Source organism: Peromyscus eremicus, chromosome 1 (assembly GCF_949786415.1).
Source record: "Peromyscus eremicus chromosome 1, PerEre_H2_v1, whole genome shotgun sequence".
Taxonomy (NCBI): domain Eukaryota; kingdom Metazoa; phylum Chordata; class Mammalia; order Rodentia; family Cricetidae; genus Peromyscus; species Peromyscus eremicus.
The window spans coordinates 5,019,208-5,034,839 of record NC_081416.1 but is presented as its reverse complement, the minus strand read 5'-3'; the positions used below and the strand labels follow the sequence as shown (position 1 = coordinate 5,034,839).

At 40.9% G+C, this 15,632-nt stretch overlaps 1 protein-coding gene across 1 annotated transcript in view; it reads left to right on the top strand.

The window, feature by feature from the left end:
• The window catches only part of Nhlrc2 (NHL repeat containing 2), a 53,135-nt gene that overhangs the window by 16,288 nt on the left and 21,215 nt on the right, over positions 1-15,632 (top strand). The window contains exons 3-5 of the mRNA XM_059256253.1: positions 9,285-9,740; positions 12,217-12,338; positions 14,502-14,631. Of these exons, the coding sequence (XP_059112236.1) occupies positions 9,285-9,740; positions 12,217-12,338; positions 14,502-14,631 (708 nt within the window). The remainder of the gene's footprint in view (positions 1-9,284; positions 9,741-12,216; positions 12,339-14,501; positions 14,632-15,632) is intronic.

The window sequence follows — 15,632 nt, the reverse complement described above, 5'->3', positions numbered from 1 at the left end:
TGTACAATTGAATCTCTATGTGTCTCTTTCTTAGTCCCTGTTCTATTGCTATGAAGAGACACCATGCCCAAGGCAACTCTTATAAAAGAAAGCATTTAATGGTCTTGCTTATAGTTTAGAGGCTTAGTCCATGATCATCATGGCAGGAAGCCCACAGGCACAGTACAGGATCAGTAGCTGAGAGCTTTACATCCTGATCTGCAGGCAACCAGCAGAGAGAGACACTGGGCCTGGTGTGACACACCTCCTCCAACAAGACCCCACCTCCTAATCTTTTCCCAAACAGTTCCATTACCTGGTGTTAGGCATGCAAATAGTGGAGTCTGTGGGGCCATTCTCAGGCAGACCACCACACTTTCCTTTCGTGGTTGTGGAATGATGTGTGTACAAGGTATTTTGTTGCTGATACAAAACATTGGAAAATGTTCTCTTTTTGTCCCTCTCTTCCAGCCTCCTCTCTCCCCTTCGCTTTCTCCTCTTGTTCTTTCCTTCCATGTTTCCGTTTCCGATCCTTATGTTGGAAAGAGTCATAGAGGGAAGAATCTTCTCATCCTAATTTTTATTGCCTAGGTAATAGAAAAAGCAAAATAGTTTAACCAAAAAAAAAATCTGTATATTTTAAGATTCTTGATGCTAAAAAATGAGAATAGATACATGACAGTTGTCTGTATATGAATCAGTGTAGACATCTGCTTGGACTATGTGAGATATATATGTGTATATGTATATATATATATACATATATATATAGTCATCTTCATTCTGCCTTTTACATACTAGTGCCTGTGATCTGTGAGGCACATGCCCAAGGCCCCGTGGGTGCTGCTCACTACCTATAATACCTGTGAGGCCCCTTTCGTCATTACTGAGCACTTATCAGATTGTGGCCTTTGGGAATGTTGGAAGCTTTAGATAAAATAGCAAGAATAGCACAGGTTTCTTTTTCTGTCTTCATGGATGATGAATATATATGCATTCTTACCATAGATTTTATTTTCGTTCCTTAAGTCACAGTCTCTCTCCTTTTTGCTGGAACAGTGTGTGGCTTCTTCATTGACAAACATGAATTATTGGCATTACTGTTTCTGAGCTTTAGGCCATAATTATGTACAATGTTGGTTACTCAGACATAGAACTAATACAGCAATGGAGTGACTGGTGTGGCTAGTGGATTCCACATGGATCCCTGAAAAAGGGGTTATAGACACCAGGTGAGATAAAGTGGGCCTGAGATTACATTGTACCACTCATGAGGATGTGCAGTCTCAAACATGCATTATTGACTTCTGTGATTTCCTACTCAGTAATTTTAGACTATGATTGATTTTTAGATAACTAGAACCATAGAAAGATGGGAAAGGAGGGATACTGTAGTGATATTCCTAAGGAACTGAAGGAAGGTCAGGTTGCTTAAACAAGAAACTGAAGATACGGAGAAGTTTCTGGAATGATGTTTGATCTTCACACTAAGAACAGTGAAGGATTTTCTGCAAGATGGTGACACAGTCATATTTGTATTTTTAAGAGATGAGTCTGACTTCTAGGGAGATAACTCATTGTGGATAAGACAGGTGTGAGGGTCTCTGCAAACACCAGGGTCTGCATGAGCAAGAAGGAAATCCAGTTCAACATGATTTTGTTAGCTGGTATTTGTTCAGACTTCTAGAGTCTGACACAGGGCAGTTTATTTTAGGCATATTTAAGTATAGTGCAATTTTGGGGCAAAGTTTCCTGATAACAGTTAACTCAATCCCATGTGCACAATAAAGTTTAAGGCATGACTACATCAAAACTCTGCAAAGTACATGTGACCTCTTCCATAAAGATGGGTTCTATACTTTAAGGGCTTAGGGGAGGATCTAGTGTGGTCCTGGCCGTCCAAGTAGCATAGAGGTTACCAAGCTATAAAGTACATGTGGCATCTTGTAGATGTAACCAACCGTCTTATTAAATAAGAAACACAGAGCCGATTCAGAGAAGAAAGCCAAGAGGTCAGAACTAAGAGCCTTACCCTTCCTGCTTCAGCCAAGAGAGCTCTCCGAAAAGGAGCTACTTCCTGTGTGTTTGTCTTTATAAAGACTTTCGGTTCTGCCTTCTCATTAGTTGTAAACCCATGCCTCGTCACTGCCTGTCTGTAAAGACTTCCAGGTCTTCTATGGTTGGGATTGAGATTAAAGGCATCTGTCTCCAATGCTGGCTGTATCTTTTTACACACAGAGATCTACCTAGCTCTGTCTACCAAGTGCTGGGATTAAAGGCGTGCACCACCACCGCCACGCTCTTGCTATGGCTCTAATAGCTCTGACCCCCAGGCAACTTTATTTATTAACATACAATTAAAATCACATTTCATTACAAATAAAATACCACCATAGCATCTTCCATAAGTAAGGATGGATTCTTTTGACTGAGAAATAGTGTTTAATATAAAAGTGTAGGGAGGAAGAGTCTGGGATAAATGTAGTCAGATTTTAGGTGGGGCCTGGCCCTACGGATAGCACAGATCACCAGGCTGTTAACTCCATCTCCTCTGTTGAGGAGACAAACCTGCTTGTCTAACATTCCCAGTTTCCCTAGTGCTTATCTGTGAGCACAAGTCCTTGTGCTCTCTACAGACGGTAGAGAAGGTCTGGTAAGGCTGTTCTGCTCTGTGAGACGGGGTAATGGGCTGAAATCAGTTGTAGGGGGTTACATCAGTAGGGCATGGTCATGAATTAAATATGGACGATGAAGGCAACAGTTCATGGGTTTTTACAGAGCCATTCTAGACTGAGTACTTGCTTATATAATTGGATGTATGATTATGCAGTTCTGTAACAGAAAACACCAAAGTACAGATTTGGAGGGAAGGTCATGAGTTTAGTTGGAAGTGCCTTTGATACTTGCATTCATTTTCCATAGACCTTCCATTGCACTAGGATAAAGGTCTAAATGCTGACCGTGATTTTCAGGCAGACTGTTTCTTCACGTTTGTTCTTACGGTCTCAAGCTTCTGTCCTCTTTTTATGTGCTATTTTCTCTCCCTGAATCTCCTTCATCACTCTTTACCTCACTTCAACTTCTCGTCATTGAGATGCCACCCCAGTCATCACTTCTTTGGGAAAATAATAGGGTATATTGACTGTGGGAAAGTAGGTAGGAAATATCATGATATACTTCGATTAATATTATTGCAGCTATATAATATGCATAAATAAATGGGCTTAACTTGTGGGTTCTTATTTGAATTTGGTAAATTTGGAGTCATTACTGATATTTATTTCAGTGTTTGCCTTGTCCCGGATCTAACCAGTGTCTTGCCCCACAAGCGGCCTCCTGTGCTCATGCCATTTTTGGACTACTTCCTTTTCACACCAGAGTATTTCTAGTTCCTCCTGCACTTTCATGACCCATCCCAGTTACCATATCTTTAAGGAGCTCATGATTCCTAAGCTGTCTTTGCTTTTAGTTTAGCCCTCTCAAAGATGTAAACAATTACTGAGGATAGTCTTTCCAGCTGCCCTCACCCTGAGTTACAGTGTTCATTTGAAGGGAGGGGGACTCATTTGTTACTCCTTTATGTTTCATTTTAGCCCCCTTGCCATCTTCATTGCCGGGGTGTGTGTGTGTGTGTGTGTGTGTGTGTGTGTGTGTGTGTGAGAGAGAGAGAGAGAGAGAGAGAGAGAGAGAGAGAGAGAGAGAGAGAGAGAGAGAGAGAGAGAGGGACGTGCTTTTCCCAGTGAGAACTGTACGGAAAGGCTTGCCGTTCATGCCCCTGTTTCTTCACCTTCTTCTGCCTTGTCCTTTGTCTCATTTCTTGTTCCCTTTCCTCTTGAACAGGAAGTGCTGCACTTCAGACATTTTGTGCATAACGTTTCAGTGTGTGTACTGTGTGTTGGCTCTCAGGTTGCTACACAGTAGTTGTAATGAATAATTTTCTGGAGGGATAAGTTTTCATGTGATGATGGGCTATCTTAAGGGTCATTTCCTAGAAATGGGACTGTGAAAGTCATTCTGTTGCATGTTTCTAAATTCCCTGTCCTAGGGCCGTGCTCACTTGCATTCCTGCTAGCAGGAAGAGAGAGAGAGTTTGTGTGTCCCTCCTGCTACTTCAGCAGAGCATTTTAACTTGACCTGTCTAAACGTTAGCCCGTGTGTCTAATGTGGCCCGTTATCATACATGTCATTTTCTCTGTCAGTTGATAACTGGTTATTGTTTGATATATAAAGGCTATTTTCATATTAATTTTATGTTCAAAATTGCCAAATCTTTTTAATTATCACAGATTTTTTTGGGTATACTAACCATATCATGTGTATGTAAATGTTTTCCAATTCTTGTGTCTTTGATTCTCTTGTGTAATTACGTTTGCCATCTCCCTGTCAGTACCTCAACTCTTTGTCAAGTACAGTAGAGCTAGCAGGGATCTTTGCCTTGTGCCTTATGCTTGTAGTATTTCTTCATTCAGAGACTCATTTTGAGACTAGATTATATTTATTTAATCAATTACTTTGTGTGAATTATAAATATGGTGTTAAACAAAACATATCTCTGTTAGTTCCAGAAGGTTAATATTGTCAGCTTGACAGGATGTAGGATTATCTGGGAGACAAGTCTCTGGGCCTGCTTGAGGGGTTGTCCATATCAGAATGATTGAAGTGTGAAAACCCACTTCAACTCTGAGGGGCAGCATCCATGTTGTGGGGTTCCTGAACTGAATAAAAAGGAGAAAGCTTGCAGAGTACTGCTGGTATTCAATACTCTTTACTTCCTGACTGTAGAAGCCTCACACTCCTGCCACCCGACTTTGCTGCTGTGACAGACTGTACCCTCAAACTGTGAATCAGAATAGACTCTCCTTTCGAGTTTCTCCTTGTTGAGTATTTTGTTAAAGCAATGAGAAAGGTAGCTAATACACCTAATGTTAAATCTTTCTACTTTACCTCCCCCAACAGAAAAATAACAGCTGTATTTGACCCTGCATTTCATAATACTACTAGACGAGAATATCATGGCCTTCACATCACATGTGCTTTAAGAAATAAACTAAATTCTAATTCAAGGTGTTGCCAATGCGAGCTAAGGACAGGGACAGAGGAGATTTAACAAGCACCAGAAGAAAATAGAAGTACTTAGTGAACACAAAACAAACTGTGGGTTTGTTTGTTTGTTTGTTTGTTTGTGGGCTTTTTGCTTTGTTTGTTTGTTTGCTTGTTTTGCCTTATTGGTTTTCTGGGTTTTTTTTTATATTCATTTTGTTTTGTTTGTTGTTTTGGGGTGGGTTTTTTTTGTCTGTTTTTTGAGAAAGAAAGAACATGAAGTTGGATGGGTAGGGAAACAGGGAGTTGGGGAAAGGGACAAACAATAAAAATACATTGTATGAAAATGTTTTAAATAAAAAAGTTAAAGAAAAAATGCAACAGTTTTGAAAGAAGAAAGTGGAACAGTTCTGAAGACTCAGACAAAACACAAACAGAATAGCCCCTCTATCCCTAGTAAGAAATACCCCCAATACAAAGTGCGCAATAGTTAACCCAGATGTGAATGTCCTAGTTTGTGCAGCTCTTAGTGTTCAGGAAGGCTAAGAGCGGAGAGCCTGGAGAAGTGTTGCTTTAGGATGAGCGTCCCTGCAGGGGATGATCCTTGGATGATCCTGAAAGGAAAGAAGGGCACAAAAGGGAGAGTTTAGGACCCAGGGCAAACGAAGGAGAATTAGACCCGGGAGTTCCTCCGCAAGTGATGTCCGTAAATGAAACTGCACAGAAAACAGCTGTCAGAAGAGGGCGCTCTCAAGCTAGGAACCTTGTTCACAAAAAAGAAAAAGTTAATCCTATCCATGTCAAAGGACAGTAAAGAGGATGTGTGGAAATTCTCAAGTCACACCCCTGACAGCTGCAGTGCTGCCTCCTGGAGTAATGTCTTCCTTCACACAGCATTCAAGACGACTGGAAACCAGCCTGCATCAGAAACATTAAAAACAAGAAAGAAAAAGAAGAAATGGGTATTGATTGAATTCAGGAAACAAAAAATTCAAGATTATATTAGAAATGAAATCTGAACTCCAAGCTGTCCAAGGGCGGATACGTTGATACGGTCATGGGGCTGGTGACAGTGAAGGGAAGCAGAGGTGGGGCTCTGGGGATGAGAGTAAGCTAACCACGGGTAAAACAGTGTGGGCAGCAAGCGAGGGAGCGAGGAGTCGAGCGGAGAAGGTGCAGCAGAAGACTGCGTGGAGAACCTCAAGAAAATCAAAACAGCCACCCCAACTAATACCTGAAACTAGAACAGAAGGAAATTGAATATGAAAGGAAAAAAAAGAATCTTGACTCTTCATCTTAAAAGGGCCTATCGGGTGCCAGGGAATATTAACCCAGAAAAGTGCTAGGAACAGCTTAATGAAACTTAAACTTTACAGACACACACACACACACACACACACACACACACACACACACACACACACAAATCTTAAGAGCTCCAGACAAAACCATGTGCATTAAACTGGTTGGAATTGTCCCCATTGCAAAGCCAGGCCACCGTAGAGCGACATTCCAACACTCTTAAGGAGTACAAACCAAGGATATTGTATCCATTTGCCTTTCCAGCATCAGGGCTGTAATAAACTGGGGAAGTTCAGGATTCGGAGGATAGGTACACATGTACCATTGCTTTCGTCCAATTCTGGGTGAGGAGGAAAATGGCCGTGGTTGGATGAAGATGTCATACATGAAGATGCAGAGCTGAGATCAAACCAACAGTGTAGGTAGAAGTTTGTGTGATGGCATAGTTTGTTCTGACAAACCAGAACCACTTGAGGTACCAAAGAAGGAGGATTTTCTGTTGGAGCTGACCTACATAATTACAGAGCTGGCTGACCAGTCTCCACGGGGCTGTTGCTTCTGTCTGGTATCTCAATGGCAGATGGAGCTGTGGGTCCTGAAAGACAGAGGGAAGGAGGACACACTAGAACCTCGTAGGTTCTGATTTATGTAATGAGTAACTAGCAGGCGCCCTTTATCACGCATGGGGTAGAGAAGCCAGGGTGGGGCTGCAGGCCCTGTGTCTCATATACAGGATATAGTCCAGCCTTCTCTTGTAACTAGATGACCCCATGCACGCGTGCACATTTGTTCTTGTGAGTATATGGATGGTGTGTGTGTGTGTATTAGGTTACATCCTTATGTTCCTCAGTTCTTGTGAGTATATGGATGGGGTGTGTGTGTGTGTGTGTGTGTGTGTGTGTGTATTAGGTTACATCCTTATGTTCCTCAGTTCTTGTGAGTATATGGATGGTGTGTGTGTATTAGGTTACATCCTTTATGTTTCTCAGCATGATGGATTTTCTTTGCAGTTCAATTTTGCTGATTTCTTTTGAAATTTAAAGAAGTTAATCTCTTTAATTTAAAAAAGAGTGGTTAAATTAGGTGAGATTTCACTGTATACTGAGTACTGTGTTGAATTCCCTACACAGATTATCTCTTAATTCACTTAACCTAGGAAAACAATAAAGGGTAAGTAATTTGGCCAAAGTATCAAGTCCTCCCCACTCTCACCCCTGTCCAGTTCCCGGGCAACCGTTCCCCCACCCCCACCCCCCGTTTTTTTTAAAGCTGATACAAGATGTCTTTTGGGTGTTTGGTCACTGGTTCTCAGCATTGGGTTATGATCTACCTAGACGTGTTTTCTTCCGATTGGGTCTGAGGTGGTGTGCTGACCTTGAATTCTGTATTCTTCTGCTTGGAGTTGAAGATTAGGCGTTACTCAAATGTTTGTTTTGTCCAGTTTCTTCTCTTTTCCTTTTGGGTTCTTGCAACTCCTTAGGTTTTCTGAACAGATCCCAAGTTGCCTGAAGAAGTGGTCTTCATCCCATCTTTCCTGGGTCCTTTCCTAAGCTGCCTGTAGTCTCCTGGTCTTTTCTTTGCATCTGTTTGCCAGTGAGCTCATTCAATTTGTTTCAAGTAGGTATTTTCAACTCTTACTTGTTTTTCAAGACAGGGTTTCTTTGAGTACTCTTGGTGGTCCTGGATCTCGCTGTAGACCAGGCTGGTCTTGAACTCACGGAGATCCTCCTTCTGTCTGTCTAGAGCTGGGATTAAAGGTCTGCACCACGGCCTCCGGCTTTCAGCTCTAACATTTTTATTTAGTTTTTCTTTTACAACCTTATCTCTCTGTTTATGTTTTCTATCTGTTCATTCATTTCATTTGAGTTTTTCTTTTACCTTGTGGAATACAATTTCATAGCTGACTGTAGTCTCTGCTAACTCAAATCATTCTATTTTGGCATCAGTATCTCGTTTGTTTTTTATTTCTTTTGATGATAAATCACTGTCCTTCTTTATGGTGTTTGCTTAAGGCAGGATCTCACTGTAGCTCTGGATGATAAGGAACTGACTTACCATTCTTTGTGAAGCAGTAGTTTGGGGCTGTACCCGAGACATTGGAATTTTGTGATATATAGAACTTGGATCCTGTTGAAGTCCTGACAGATATTTTTAGCTTTGTTTAGTAGACATTCAGCCCAGTTACTTTTGATAATAAGTTCTCATCTTTTTAAAAAGATATTTATTTTTATTTTGTGCATTTGAGTATTTTGCCTTTGTATATGTATGTGCACCACATGCATGCCGTACTTGCAAGGCCAGAGAAGAGTGCTGAATACTTTGAACCCAGAGTTACAGATGGTTGTGAACCATTATCTGAGTGCCAGACAACCAAACTATGTCTCTGTGAGAGAAGCAAGCTCCTAACCACTGAGCCCCCCATGCCCCCAGCCCCTCTGCTCTTCCTTAGCTGCCTTTCCTGTCCATCCAGGCAGGAGTTCAGTTCCCAGTGCTCAGCATTTGGTGTGCTTTACCTGTCTTCCTGTGTGTGTTGTTTAGTGAGGAAGCTGAGAGGTGAACGTTCAGTTCCCCACACCCTGCAGCTTCGCTGGTGCTCTGCCCAGAGTGCAGTGGGTTTCAGTTGGAGTGTTAGCTGCCGGTGGGCTTCAGCTGACAGCAGAGCTTCTGGCCGGTAACCCTGGACTCCTGACCTGCTGGGCTGTGCTGCCCTGTGGCTGACTTTAGTAGCTTTACCTGAAAAGCAGAGTTCTAATGCTGAATGTGGGTCTGATCCGATGTGTTTGTATGTAGAAATCAAGGTTTCTGAGATTTAGATTTATTAATTTTGTATACACATGTATAAATATAATTAAATGCACTTTGTAGTTCTTTTTGAATCTGGATTATTTATATTAATGACGAGACTAATGTGTGGGTGATGTTTTAAGATTTCATAATGTCTAACATACACGTTCCCTTTTCAGATGGTCTTCTGATTGTCGGTGTTCACTCAGCTAAGTTTCCAAATGAAAAGGTCCTGGACAATATCAAGAGTGCTATCCTTCGATATGACATCACCCACCCTGTGGTTAACGACGCAGATGCCAGCCTCTGGCAGGAGCTTGAAGTCTCCTGCTGGCCAACACTGGTCATACTGGGACCTCGTGGAAACATGCTGTTTTCTTTGATTGGCGAGGGACACAAAGATAAACTATTTTCATATACTTCTATCACTTTAAAGTATTACAAAGACAGGGGACAGATCAGAGATGGAAAAATTGGAATAAAACTCTTCAAAGAGTCTCTGCCACCTTCGCCATTGCTGTTCCCTGGCAAAGTAGCAGCAGACCGCACTACCGGCAGACTGGTGGTAGCAGACACTGGGCACCATAGAATCCTGGTCATTCAGAAAAATGGACAGATTCAGTACAGCATTGGAGGTAAGGTTTGCTTCTAATGTGGTATGTAATATATTTTTCAGTTTAAAAATAGTTCAAGTAAATATACAAAAGCAGCTTGAATTGGCTTGTGACTTTATCACTGAGTTATTTTGTTATTTAGTCTGTGGTATCTGAGTTAACCTCCCTTTCCTTTTCAGAACAAACAAAACCCAGAAGCTACATGTCAAAAGGAGGAAATCATTAAGTTATATAGTTTTTAGGTATATTTGTGTTTTCCATCCTGTTTTTTTTTTTTAATAAAAATGTCACATTTATTTGTTCGTGGAAATATGCCAAAATTGTAGGTCAGTGACATTTTAAATGGAAGTTTCATGTTTTCTTTTCTAACAAAATATGTCCATATAGTTTTCAAGACAAGAACTCAGGACAGTGACCCAGAAACTTGGTATTAGATTATAAAATAACCAGGCTAGGGTTTGTACATAATTTTACTTTTCTCTTGTTTCGTCCTTAAGAACATCTGGATCCCTGCCCTTTCCAGGAGAGCACAGGCCATCTTGTTCCATACCTCCCTGCCTTAGATGAGAACAGGCCTCTGCTTGCCATCCGCGAGATTAGTGAACTCTCCTAAGTACATTCAGACTAACCCGCTTATCTGGGCTGGACTGCCACAACAAATTAGTCAGAGGGAAAGGAGTCGCGTCCCCACAGCCAATCCCATCCCTAGCATAGGAAGCAGACCAGCTGTGTTTCTCAGCCGTGGCTCGTTGTAGTGTGCCGAGATATTCTCATCTCTGTGTCATTGCTTGTTATTTTATTAGAGTATGTGTTGTTTTGTGGGGCTGTTTTTGTTTGTGCTACTTGGTATTTTCACTTGTAATGGGCAGTTATGAGAATTGTTACTTGAAAAATGTCTTGAATTTTACTGGTCTTTGTGGCTCTTGGTGTGTGTGGTATATGTACATGCTCATGTGAGTCTGTTTGCTGACACATGTGCACAGAGGCCAGAGGTTGATGCTGTGTGTCTTCCTTGATTGCTCCCACCTTACCTTTTGAAGCAGGGTCTCCCAGTGAACCTGCAGCGCATGGGCTTGAGCAGGCTTGCTGACCTGAACTCCAGAGGTGTGCTTGCTTTGGCTTCTAGCCCTACCACTCTGTGCTGCTGCTGCTGCTGCTGCTGCTGCTGCTGCTGCTGCTGCTGCTGCTGTTTTAAGACAGGGCCTAACTGTGAAGTCCTAGGTGGCCTGGAACTCTTTTTGTAGACCAGATTGGCCTCAGCTCACATGGATCCACCTTCTGGGATTAAGGGCATGTACTGCCATGGGCAGCTTTTTGTGTACGTTGGCAATCCAAGCTCAGATCCTCATGGTTGTACAACAGGCACATTACCAACTGAGCCATCTTCCCACCCAGACTTTAATATAACATTCAAAATGGTGTAGGTAAGTGCTCTTCTTTCTTAACACAGGGTCTCACTCTGCAGCTCTGGTTGGCCTGGAACTCTATGTAGCTCAGTCTGCTCTGGAACTCACAGAGATCCACCTGCCTCTGCCTCTTAAGCCAGGAATAAAGATATGTGCCACCACACCCAGCCCAACAATGTTCCTTGTTAACAGAAAACATCAGCAAATGGTATTCTCAAGTGTGCCTCAAAGGCTGCTGCCGTGTCTTGACATATTCTTTAATTAGGTGGGTTTTAGACAGGGTCTCTGTCTCTAGACTGTGTCCCAGACTCACCTTGAATTCACAGCAGTCCTCCTGCCTCCAGAGTGCTAAGAGATGGCCCAATGGTTAATAACACTTGTTCTTGCCGAAGGCCTGGGTTCCATTCCCAGCACCCACATGGCAATTCACAACCATCTGTAACTGCAGTTCCAGGAGAGATCTGAACTCTTCTGACCTCCATGTGGGTACCAGGCACACACATGGTGCTTATACATACACGCAGGCAAACACACACACACACACACACACACACACACACACACACACACAAAATGTTTTTTAATCCTCCTTTAGCTGCTGAAAGGTTAAAGTTATTTTTAACTTTCTAGTCTAGGTAGCAGGTATTTAAAATGCTTTTAAAACTGTTTTCTTCTGCTGTATGCTACCCAGCATAGACATAGAGAAATAGAGGAAAATAGCAAACATCTTCATTTTCAAATTTTAATTTAGTGTATGATGTTTTGCCTGCACGTATGTCTGTGCACTGTGTGTGTGCACAGTGCCCTCTAAGGCCAGAGGAGGGCATCCTATGCCCAGGACTAGTGTTACAGCTAGTTGTGAGCTGCTGCCATGTGGGTGCTGGGGGTTGAATCCAGTCCTCTAGAAGAGCAGCTAGCACTCTTAACTGCTGAGCCATCTCTCCAGCCCCACATTTTCATTTTTAGATAGAAATACTGAAATGCTGTGTTATTTATTTTTAAAAATTCCATCAGTAAAGGCAGGTTTTTAAATTATGTATTTGGAGGATATTACTTAGAAGTAATGTGAAAAAAACTGTCTTGTCTTTTAGGACCTAATCCTGGAAGAAAAGACGGAATGTTTTCAGAGTCATCTTTTAATTCTCCACAGGGTGTAGCTATCGTGAATAATGCTATCTATGTGGCTGACACTGAAAACCACCTTATAAGAAAGGTAATTTTCCATTTTAAGTTACAATTTTAATAGTTCTAGTCAAGAAACCCTGATGTTTATCAGGAGCCCAGCCAGGGTCATCCTTGGTTATGTCACAAGTTGGAGGCCAGGCTGGGCTACATGAGACCCTGTATTAAGAAAGAAGGAAGATGGGAGGAGGGAAAGGAAACAGTATATTATGGTTTCAAAAAATTCTCTGTCAGGATACTCTTATTCAAATTTGGACTTCAAAGACTATTTCTAGAGAATTTTTGCAGGTTTTATTTATTCTGTATTAGTCACAGGAATAATATGACTGTCAATTTCCATTATAGATAAACCCAGTTATTTTAAACATTTCCTACCAATAGTGGTTTTGGCTATCTATAGTCTGTTGTAAATTTGGAAAATAACTAATCAAAGTGCCTGTGACCTATCTTGTTAGGTAAACACAGTGCTTGTGATAATTCACTTTCATTCAACACTGACATTTATCCTCATTCAGTTGGCAGAGTTGTCACCTAATACACAGATAATAGCACATTCACAGCTGGACTGTGATGATGTCCGCTGTGATGTATAGCTTGATATAAGCAATGTATTTTCTTTGCTGCTGAGTAGGACTTGGCCTGTTAAAATGTTCAGTAGATATTTGTTAAGTTTATTAACAAATTATATATGTGTGTGTATGTATGTATGTATATATATATATTTAATGAAGCATTTTTATGTATTTTTATAAATATATATTCTGATTTAAAGAACTATAGTGGATATGGTTTTTTTTTTTTTTTTTTTTTAGTCTTGAAAACTTCCTAGACATTTGAATACGCTAATATATTATTGAGGATAGTTAGGGGGAATATTTATTTGATGAAGAAGTACTTTTTTTAGGCAGCGCTTCATTAACATCATTGTGTATAGGTTACAGAAAATGATGTGGTTTTAATTACCGAGCTCTTAAAAGTGCATTCTTGTGAATAATCTTGTTGGGGAGTTACTTCTGTAGTTCTGTCCTAGATGTCTGATTGTTCTCTGAGGTAATAGACATCTAGTCTGCAGCATCAGAAATACTTGCCCTTTATCACACGTGCCCCATTCTCTTGCTTCACTCCTGTGATCTTCCAGTATTGGACAAGGTGCTTCATTCAAATGCCTGTTTATTGAAGTAGTGGAATCACAGAAATACTGGATTTCCTAATGTCAGTGTCCATTCTGTGTGACATGACTCAGTGTCTGTGAAGACAGGAAACGGAATTGTCTCTTCCTTTCTTTTTTCACAGAAATAGTTACTGTATTTTACTTGAAGACCTCGTTTGCAGATGTCTGAGCTCATTATCCTCTTACATTCACACACACAAACATCATTGTCTCACCCTTCTTTTGTCTAGAATAATTCTTATTAACTTACAGGGTTGTTTTGTTTTGGTTTGGTTTTTGAGACAGAGTTTCTCTATGTAGCCTTGGCTGTCCTGGAACTCTGCCTGTAGACCAGGCTGGACTGGAACTCACAGAGATCCACCTGCCTCTGCCTCCGGAGTGCTGGGATTAAAGCTGTGTGACACCACTGCTGGCCAATTTATAGCTTATGTCCCCTTTCTGCCCTTCCCTTGCCATTCCCGGACATGAGCAAACCATAGATAACCGTTTTGATATGCTTATCTGCATATGACCCTGAAAAACATCAGTGACCTATGCACATGATTATCTTGATGACTATTGTGACGCTGTCAGAAAAGTCACCCATGTAAGTATAGAACTCACAAGTTTTTAATCAGTTTAACAGGTTTTGCAATCATAACTTTAAATTGCTTTTAGAGTATTTCAGCTCCCAGTTAAGAATTGTCACAAAGATAATCACCATTCCCAGCTCGAGGCAATCAACTTTCTGTCTGTTGATAGGCCCTTACTGAACCTTTCACACAAATAGAATCCGGTAATAGATGGTTTCTTCTTCAGTCTTGCTTGATGTTTTAAGGTTCATCCATGAGGTGTATGTTGGTAATTCATTCCCTTCTCTTACTAGGAAATGAGAGGGACTGTGTACGTTTGAGTGACAAGTCTGCTATAATGACCCCTCTAAAACATTGTGTTTCAGATAGTCTGTATGTTCTATTAGAAGTCTTCACATATTGAAAATAAAAGTAACATGCGTTAAATAAAAGCTTCCTGAATTTCTTATAGATTGACCTAGAAGCCGAGACGGTGAGCACCATAGCTGGCGTTGGCGTTCAAGGGACAGACACAGAGGGGGGACAGAGAGGGGAGAAGCAGCCCATCAGCTCCCCTTGGGACGTCGTGGTTGGAACCTCAGGTACGAGAGCTCAGCAGCCAATGCCAGCAAGTTCTGCTATTAAAAATAAGATCTGGTCTTTACAAAATTCTTTTCTGCTAGGCAGTGGGGGCACACACCTTTAACCCCAGCACTCGGGAGGCAGAGGCAGGCTATCTCATGAGTTCAAGGCCAGCCTGGGCTACAGAGCCAGTTCTAGGACAGCCAGGGTTACACAGAGAAACCCTGTCTTGGAAAAAAAAATCTAATTTTTTTAATTAAAAATATTCTTGAAATGTTTAGATTAATTATGTAGCTTGTTTTATATATTTGTACTTATGGCTTGGAGCTTGCTGATTATGTAAAGCCAAGGCAGCCATAAAATACACAAATAGAATACCTGTTTTATATAACATTACATTATACTTTACAAAAAAAGATAAGAATAGATGGTTAGCTGGCTTACTCTGGGGTCAGGCTCAGTGTGCACTAAGTTCTATTTTAAAGAATTTTATTTAATCTGCCATCTTCCAACTGATGTAATTCTAAATATTCTTAAATTGATAGGATTTTAGTTTCAGAAACTACAAAGATTCTCCAAATAAGGGATTATCACTTAATAATATCTTTGCTTACTCTAGTTGAAAAAGAAACTGAGATATCAAAGAGGAAGCTGACTTTTTCATTTAAAAAAAAAAATTCCTGAATACTGAAATAGGATAGCATCTTTTGAGTGATTAAAAATATTGCCCTAATGAGTTAGACAGATGCTGATCATAAATGAGACATATTGTCTTTGTGGTCTATATTAGCCATATCAATAGACTAGAAGAAGCACCAGTATTCTTGTCATTGGCCCTCAGCAGTGATGAGATGGCTGTTATCTACATGTCTAATATCAGACATAGAGAAAGTGGGATACATCGGAACTAGAATTTGAAACCAAATGGTTCATGTGATCTTACTGGCTTATTTGAATGGCTTTGTGCTGAGAATTCTTGCTTTGCTATGCTAGTACCATCTCTCAAGAAAGGTAAAACTCT